The sequence below is a fragment of the Lichenostomus cassidix genome, chromosome 10, assembly GCF_008360975.1.
Source record: "Lichenostomus cassidix isolate B80296 chromosome 10, HeHo_3.0, whole genome shotgun sequence".
In the NCBI taxonomy this organism is placed as follows: Eukaryota; Metazoa; Chordata; class Aves; order Passeriformes; family Meliphagidae; genus Lichenostomus; species Lichenostomus cassidix.
Genome location: NC_139491.1, coordinates 11947526 through 11956890, shown reverse-complemented (window position 1 = coordinate 11956890; position 9365 = coordinate 11947526). Strand labels below are relative to the sequence as shown.

The 9365-nt window shown below is 45.9% G+C and overlaps 1 protein-coding gene across 8 annotated transcripts in view; it reads left to right on the top strand.

The window, feature by feature from the left end:
- Positions 1 to 1816: 1816 nt before the first annotated feature.
- MYO5A (myosin VA) overlaps positions 1817 to 9365 on the top strand; it is a 97821-nt gene continuing 90272 nt past the window's right edge. For all 8 annotated transcript variants that reach the window (XM_085070661.1, XM_085070660.1, XM_085070657.1 and 5 more), the window contains exon 1: positions 1817 to 1996. In XM_085070661.1, the coding sequence (XP_084926787.1) occupies positions 1970 to 1996 (27 nt within the window). In that variant the 5' untranslated portion in view covers positions 1817 to 1969. The remainder of the gene's footprint in view (positions 1997 to 9365) is intronic.

Genomic DNA, 9365 nt, shown 5'->3' with positions numbered 1-9365 from the left:
CTGAGCTCCAGCTGTGAATGGCTGAGATCAGTAATCCACAGTCCAGGCGAACTCCTGAAATTAATGTCTTTGAATTTAGAATAGGTAACCTGAGGAAAGGTTGGATATGAAGCATCACACAGAGATCCAGGTCCTTTCTGAAATAAACCCTGAAATTTCAGTTGTTTACAATTCCAGTGTTGCACATGAAAGATGACTGGTAGCTTTAGTATAGATCTCTGTGGTTTGCCTTGGCATACAGATGAAGAGCAGCTATGAAGAGAGTTTAGCCAAAACCTCACCTTTGACCTGGACAGCAGTTCCCAGGACGCCCTTCTGGCCTTTTTATAGCACTGTGAGTGAATGTCCTGTTCTGCTGATGGGAGTGAGACTCCTGGTGTGGGACAGCAACAGCAATCGTGGTTGGTAATCCTGGACATATTACTAGAACATTGGAAGAAAGTATTTCCTAAATTCAATTCACATTATTTTGAACTCTCCCAGCAGAATCAAGAATTTTTTTAATCCCTATTCTCTGAATTTACTAACCTTAGTTTCCTACCTAAGAAGGCCGTATGTCTGCACCTCTGGGTAGGGCTCCATATTTTCATCTTGGCTATTTTTTATTTGTTCTTGCTACTTTCTCCATCTCCGTCCTTTTAGATAGCAGCAATAAAGTACAGCTAAGCATTTATTGGGGGTGTTTGTTTTGGGAGTCAGACATTTCTGTCCTTAATGAGTGATTTTTGACTCATGTCTTTCATGGTTCAGTTTCTCTGTAAACAGGTTTGTCTTTCTTTGGTAGTCATGGTGAATTTCAGGGGCAGTAGAGATACTACCTGCTGAATACACAGCTGTTAGCTAAGCAGCTGAATTCTGAGAGAGGATAAATAGTCAAAAGCACTTAGGTGGTGACTGTGGCAAACACCTATTTCAAACTTGGTTTGTTTTGGACTATTTGGACTAGTAAGATGCATTTACAAGGTGAAAAAGTAAAGCAGAAAGAGAGTAATAGCTTCGTTCTGCTATCAAAAAAACTCTTGCCATAACCTGAATTGTAAAAAAACAGTTATTAGCGATTCATAAAGCAGTGGGGTGTAATCTTGAGACCTTCCTGGAACATACACTACACTTTTCAATCCCATTTGGCACGGATGTTAAACTTCAAAGATGTGTACCTCTATAGCTTGGTGAGAACTGGACTTAGTTATTGAAGGAACTGGTTTGGGCCCATTTCCCTTCAGTGCTTTCACTAATGGTCTGAATGACAGATGCAATCAAACTGAAGGAGGCTGTAAACAATTTGAAGGATGGGGTCGGAATCGGAGAGAAAACACCCCAAAAAATGGAAGAGTTGGCACCTGAGAACCAGATGCCAAATGCACAATGGGAATAAGCGGATGGGTGGCAGGATGGCAGCCGGGCACACAGAGGCTCCGGCAGCTGTGACACACGGAGATGCAGTGAGAGGAGCCTCACCTCCCAGTGCGCTGAGCGAGGAGCGGCGCCTGTGAAAGGAAGGAGCGGAGCGTTCCCTGCGCCTCGTGCTGCCCGGGCTGGGCACCACCCAGGCTTATAGACATCCGTGATGAAGAAACGAGTCATTTGTGCAGTGCAGGAGAGAAATAATAAAATGAATTTAAAAAAGAAAAGGAGGATGGTGAGGGAGGGGATGCATACCGGCTGTGGCCCAAAGCGGGGAGCGCGCAGCCCCACCGCCTGCCCCGCTCGGCGTCCGGCAGCTGCCAAGCCCCGCTGCTCGGGCGGGGAGCGTCCCGCCCGCCGGTGGGAGGCATCGCACCGCCCGCCCCGCGCCCTGCCGGCTGCCCGGCCCCGCCGCCGCTCCCACAATGCACAGAGCCCGCCAGGTAGCAGCAACATGGCGCGGGCCGCCGCCTGAGCATCCTCCTCCTCCTCCTCCTCCTCCCGCCCGCCTCCGCCTCCCGCCGCCGGGCTGCCGCAGAGGGGCCGCCCGCCCGCGCCCTGCGCCATGGCAGCCTCCGAGCTCTACACGAAGGTAGGGCGGCGGGGCCGGGGCTGCGCGGGGCCGCGGGGCGGGGGCAGCGGGCCCGGCGGGGCAGGGAGGGCGCGGGCGGGGGTCCCGGCGGGTCCCGGCGCCGCTTCCCGAGCCGGGCCTTCATCCCGGCGGGCTCGGGTGCCGCTCCCCACCGCCGGCGAGTGCCGGCCCGCCGTGCCGCAGGGGCTGCGCGCTCCGGGCCGGGCGGGGGGCGGCGGGCCCGGGGAGAGCCGGGCTGCCCTGCCCGCCCTGCCCGCCCTGCCGACCCGCACGGCTCCGCGCTCCGCCGGGGATGCGCCGCGGCCGGGCAGCAGCGCGGTGGGGCAGCTCGGTTATCGCCTCGGGAACGCCGTCCCGCTCCTGGAGGAGAAACGGCTGTACGGCATAAGCGCTTTGATATTCAACTACGCTTTTTGGTGACACTGCACCTTTGGATTATATTCTTCTGGCGGCCGTTCAGAAGCCCTGCAGTCAGCAGTGATGCGCAGCGTGACTCTCATATGCTCTTTAATCAGACATTTTTCTAATCTTTTTAGTCTTGCGTGTTAGTATCTCGTCAGCTTCTGCTTGGAAACAGTAACTGTCCTGTGCATCTTGATGGCAAAGCCTGCGAATCGAGATGCTGAAACAGTGTTTTCACCCCTAGCAATGCATTGTTTTCATTGCTCTGCCTTGAGCTAGTGCATAAATCTGAAAAAAATGACAGACAACAGGTCTCTGAGGGCAGAAGAGATGGCAGAGGTCACTGGAATTGGGCATAGTGGTACAACATGGCAAACTCCAGGTCCTTCTTTCAAAAGCCTTGCAGTCAAAAGTATTGTTAGGAAAGCCATGCCATCTAGATCCTTGAGCCACTTGATGAAATACTCCCGAATTATCCCCAGTCTAGCACTCTGCAAGGAAGGAAAGGAAACAGACTTTTTGTTTAGACATGAATAGGTCACCTTATTTGTGGAGTCCTCCCACTGAGGAGTGGTGGGACAGCACAGTGTGCATCAGGACAAACCAAACAGGACAGTCCCTTCAACAGGCTTGCCTGTATCTGAGAGCATATTTGTGTAGGAGAGAGTGAATGTGAGAGGTGAGGAGCAGGCCTGCACCCCCTAAAGAGTACCAAACACATTCATAATATGGCACACCTTGGTGTTTTGTGTCTCATGCAAGAGTATCTCTTTGAACTGTCCCAAAGGGATGAAAGTTACCATTCTGGCCAAGAGAGCCATGGTACTGCAGAGTTGTTTCCAGGCACTCAATAGACCTTCCCTGCATAAAGAGTTGTTTTGGAAATGTGTTTTCTATTCCTCTCTCTCTGTTGATGGTCTTATGGAATTAAAATGTCCTATAAAGTGTGGATCAGAATACTTTCTTTCTTCTTTTTTTTTTTTTAATTTCCAACCTCATCTGACCTTGAATTCTCTTCACTGAGTGGTTGAATCCTTTGGTCAGAAGCTGCTCCAAGAATGTGGGTGTGCTGTTGTCTTGGGACTGTGAAAGCTCAATGCCCCTAATAATTCCTGAGGAGGGCCTGGCTCAGAGTGGGGCAGGTCAGGGTAGGAAACCTGCTGGGTGTTCAAGAGAGACTCTCTGCTGTCTTCCCTCTCTGCTGGCTCTTTCCTCAAGTAATGGCAGCATGCTGTTTGAGTAGCATTCAGTAGCTCATCCTTGATTAGGTAACATAAATAATGGATTTAAGGTCAAAGCATGCAGAGGTAAAAAGAGCAAACACAAAGTCAGAGAAGAGCAGGGATGATCCTGCAGTAGGAAGTTACTGGGTGATGAAGGCCAGTGAGATTGCTTCTGTGCTTCTCTCACACCACAGGCTGTTCTTGTCCTCTTTAGAGAAATACGTAGGCACAGAAAGAGTGAATTTCACATCTTTTTTAACTGCTAAGCAGAGATTGTCATTCAGGGCAGCTGCTTAAAGTACCAGAGCTTCCAGTGGAGTATCAGCTCTTAATTGTATGGTGTTGGCACAGATATTTTGCTGGCAAGCAGGGTCAGGTGAGAATTGCCAGCACATCCTTGCTGCTGTGTGTGTGCTCTGAAGCAAAGTACCTGGCAGCTCTCTGACCCACTGGAGACCCCCATCCCAGCTTGCCCGTGTTGTTCAGGTAGCTGTGCTGGTGTGAGTAACTTACAACAGTAGTTGCTAAAGTTATGTTAATGACTGGATGGCCAGTATTGCAAAAGTTGTCAGCATCTCTTCAGATGCTGTCTGAGAATGGGAGAATAGAGTGATTTCCAGCTGGGGGTGGGGGGAGTGGGGCTCTCTGTGTGTCCAGCTTTGCTAGTATATTATGCCTTCATATTTGGGTTGTTTGCATGCCAGCATAAAAACAGCACCCACTATCCCAACCACACATTGAAATTGCTGACAGGAGCTCTTATTTTTCCAAGCTGAATTATTTTTTGTTAGAAACCAGCAATTACAGGTTTTTGAAGAAGTCATGCCACTCCTGTGAAAGCCCTATTGCTTTGATTCAGCCAGGTGTGTTTCTAAACTTGATGGCTGTATAGGCAGCTTTGTAGTTGGACATGGTTGTAGTTAATCTGGAAATTTGGATTTAAGTTAGAGGAGTGGCTCGAGTGCACTCACAAACTAGTTGTGAGCTGTTAGCCCAAACCATGCCAGGCCTTGTATTCCTGTGCCCAGTGACACTGCAAATGCAGACTCTGCTTGAGGGCTTTAGCTTCAATTTTGGGCTGCAGCAGCTTGAATCTCTTCCATGGGTTATATCTCAGGCATTCTTATTAAAAATATTATGCCTTTGAGCCTTGTCCTGTTGCATATGTATCACTAGCAGTTTGGTGGTCCTGCTGGAAGTTAATTTCTTAAAGTTTTGGTTCTTTGACTTTGGAAACAAACTTAGGAGAATCTGGGTGTGGTTTGTGGATCATTGTAGCACCACTGAGTGATGCTTGGATGTAGCTGACCAGCATTTCAGTAACTGTTGATGAACAACAGATACATACCTACTGCGGCTGACCCATAAAAATTGACAGGGACAATCTAGGCCATGTGCTGGCTTTAGTTAAGTGTAATTTGCTTTCTGTGGAAATTAAGAACAAGTGAGAATGCTCTGCCTAGAACTAGAACTCATCTGACTGCTCTGCTGAAAGTGCTGTGTTTTCTGTTAGACATCACCTCTGTGAGTTCCAGGGCTGTGAAATCAAGCCCCAACACATGCTCTTCTTGCCTGTACACAAAAATCAAACAGATCAGACACTATGTTTATGCTGCCTCCTTTAAAGTCAGAATGAAGAGGTGACGTTTTTGTTCTCCGTTCCCATCTATTTTCCCCTGTGTTTGAGTTGTTTCTCTTTCATGCTGTGCTTTCCTAGAGCATGCTGCTTTGCCCTCTCGGGATTTCTGTTTCACTTTTGTATGGCTGTGTACAGTGCACTGATTTATTTACTTATCCATTCAGTCAGACATTCATTTATTTGCATTCTTTCTGCTATCAATATGCTCCTCCCTGTCCATTATCTTTGAGATGAGGGGGAGCTAGCTCCAGCTAGCTTGGTCCTAACATAGGGCCTAATCCAATTTTCAGTTCAAGTGAATGGAAGTGTTCCTTTGAACACAGAGAAATCAGTAAACAATTTTCACTGGAGAGCAAAGCTTGGATAAGCTGAACTCAGTAGCTGACCTTGAAATGGTTCAGTTTGAGGGTTTATGAGCAATAAATTGAGTTAGGGAAGTGTGAGAGGAGACTGCATAGAACAAAAAGCTGCTTGTGCTGTCCCCAGCATTGCAAGTGGCTCTTTCTTGCTTTCCTGTGGCTGTCTGCAGCAGCTGCTCTGGGGGGGAAGCCAGGGGTGTTACAATGCTTGGTCTTCTCCTTGGCTTGTGCTGGGTCCTTGCAAGCAAAAATGGTAAATGGCAGATTCTGACCACATCATGGCTCTGCTTGGGTGTGTTAGTGCTACACGGGGAGAGAAATTCAGCAAAAAACAGCCTGAACATAAGTGAGAAAATACAACTATTTCAGAATTTCCGTGCCTCTTTGTGGGCTTTTCCGGGGATTTAAAAAAAGCTGCTTTAATTATCTAGTCCCATATATTGCTGTGCAGACTGCTGTTTTAAAATAGATTCTTTCACCCCGTGTGCAAGAGGCCAATCCACACAGAGTTATTTGACTTACTTACAGTTCTGCATAGGAAGAGTGGTAAATCCACAAAGCCAGCACCACAACTGCCAGAACTTTTCACTATTTGCACAGTTTAGCAAACAGAGGCATTAATGTTCACTGACTACCTAGTTCTCTTATTAATTAGTATTCTATCTTCTATTGGTTAATGATTCTCTTGCTTCTCATGCTAAGTCTTGCATGCTCAGTCTTTCTTTTCTTTGGGGTTGGTGGTTTGTTGGGTTGGTGGCCATGAGTTGGTCAGGATCTGCCCCTGCTGGAATTACCTTTACACAGTCAGAGCTGATTTCAGCACAGTTGCTTGAGTTGCCTTTATTAGATTCTTCCTTGTCTGGGGGTTCTGTCACATGTCCTTGAGCCCCCTAAATTCTGCATGCTGTGTGTCCACTGTCATGGACATCCTTGTTCCCAGGCTTTGTCAGCCTCCCCATGCGCCTGAGATCATTGAAGCATGTTAATCCCTAAATCTTAACAAGGCAATTCTACCAGCTAATGCTTTGTCTTTCAAGCACCTGGACATCACTTAGAGCTTATTAGCTGCTATCTGTTTCACAGATTAAATCTCCTTTCCTGTTGATTAGGCTTGAAAGTATACAAAGATCAAACATCAAAGAACATCCTTAGGAAAAATTTTACATATTCCGCATTTTGCAACAAAACTACTGCATGTGATCTGAGTGTTTTCTAAGCATTAAACAGTAACCACTTGTCTCAGTAGGTCACTGCTTAGTCCTTCCAGAATGCTGGTGCCCATCAGTGCAGAGATGGGAGCTGTTCATCTCCAGGCACATCTGCTTTGGGTTGCACAGCTCAGAGCAGAGAGGCTCTTGCAGAGTCAGATGTGAACTACTAAGGAATTGCATCTGCACAGGGCAGTGAGCCTTCACAGGATGCTTTATAGCTGTGCTCTGCCTCTTCTTAAAATTTAACACAGCAGCAGAGGAGGGAATATTTCAATTGCTTCTCTGCTTGGGGGACCTGCTATGTCACTGGAATAACCACGATGGCAGCTCTGCCTGCGACAAGTCACAATGGTGTGCACCCATTTTATTCCTATTGCCTTTAAACTAAAGGTGCTGAGGGTAGAATTACCCAGCAGTCTGACAATACTTGGTTTAACCCAACCTTGACATTTTGTTATGTTTTTGTAAAAAAAACCTGTTCTCTGTAATCAGATGTTAACCACAGCAGCCTAAGAAGCTGCAGAAGCTCTTAGGTTTCTATCAGCATTTTTGTGACATGTCAGCAGTCTGTTGTTGAAATAAACTGTGAGCCTTGGGAAGCAAGGCAAGCCAAGGTTTAAGCTGGAGCCCAGTCTGCACCAGAGCTGCTCCCCTGGATGCTGAGTGTGTCTGGAGGAGGAAATGATGCCACCCTGCTGGGGTCAAAGAGGTAACCAAGCTGTTTGTGAATGCTTCTCACAGCCCACAAATAGTTTTTGAGAGGATTTACCCTGTAGTTCAGATAAAACACTGAAAGTGTAGCATCGTTGGGAGCTACTTTTGGGAAGGGGTGATAATAGCTTTATATTTTAAAATGCTGTTCTTTTTTCTGTAGATGTGAAAGTTGCATGAATTTTTTGTTACATGTAAAGAACTGTGAAGGTCCCATTTATAATTATTGGTCTTGTTTGTTTAATTCTTTGGGTATCATGTTAAAACATTTACCTAATATTAGTGGATTATGTGGGATCCTCCCCCAAATTGTCACCGGCAATGCAGAATAGTAATATCTGTACATGAAGCTGCTGCTGATTATTTGCAGTTTTTTCTGTTTCTACTGCAGGGATTTTATAGCATGTGCCAGATGGGTTAAGTAATGGATTACTGTTACTTTTTAGATAAATAAATGATCAGATATAGTGCTGCCAAGCTCCTGCTATGTCAGAAAATGCACACATTTCTGTAATGACTTTTGTTGGGCCACAGAGCTCCAGGTTGAGTTGTAAGAGATAGACAGATGTACCTAGCTCTTAGGGGTTTTTTTGTGGGACTTCTGGGAGTTTAATTGTCTCCATGTGTTCTAATAGCAAAGTAGTTTGTCTCTCTCTGTATGAGACTCATTGCCTAGTCTCTATTGGACTAAAGAAAGCATTTTTGTTATTGAAATGTGCTCATTGAGCCAGCAGAATTGGAGGAAGTCACACAAATGTGCATTATCACGTGGTTGCACTGTTTCTGGATGGTCTATTTTTAATAGGATTTAAAAAAAGCAAGAAGCAACAGTGAGGTTAACCATAGATGATTTCTGCTGTGAGGGAAGGCAGTGTGCAGCTGGCAGCTCTGCTGTGTCTCTGTGCCTGGATTAGCCTCTGCAGCAGACCTGGAGGAGCCTGGGGTGGCTTTCAGGGACATTCCCAGAGTCACAGAATGGGTCAGGCTGGAAGGGACCAGGGTGGGTCATCTGGGCCAACCTCCCTGCTTGAGTAGGGCCATCCCAGAGCACATGGCACAGGATTGCAGCTGGCTGGTTCTGAGTATCTGGAGTAAGAGGGACTCCACAACCTCTCTGGGCAGCCTGTTCCAGAGCTCAGTCCACCTGCACAGTAAAGTTCTTCCTCACACTCAGATGGAACTTCCTGAGCATCAGTTTCTACCTGTTGCCTCTTGTCCTATTGCTCAGCACCATTGAGAAGCACCTTGTCCATTCTTGGCACTCCCTCCTTTAGATATTTGTACACATTAATGTATAATTATTTATAATGATAAGATTTTATTTATAATTATTTAATAGAAAATTAATTATAAAATTATTTATAATTATAAATTTATAATTTTATACAATACATTTAAAATTTATAATTAAAATAATTTCAATTGTGAAATTTAAATTATCTATTATTTATAGATATTTATACACACTAATGTATAATTATTGATTACATTAATATGGTAATTTTTACACATTCATTGAATTCAGGTTTCATTCCTTGACAACACAAAGTATACACAAAGCAAATATTTAACTATTTGAAGTTTTGCTTGTATTAGTGGGGCCTTTGACCCCTGCATGTTTATATGGGCAAATGCACAGACATTGCTGGTTTGAAAGGCATCTTGGCTGGAGGGAAGATGATGAACCCAGTTTGGCTTTGTGCTGTCAAGCACCAAGAGCTTCTCTGATAAAAGTGAGTCAGGGGTTTGTTTTCTGCCTCTTGGTTAAAGTCACCTTACCCCGGTGTGCCTGTGTGAAGCTGGGGATGAGCAGAGCCTGACCTC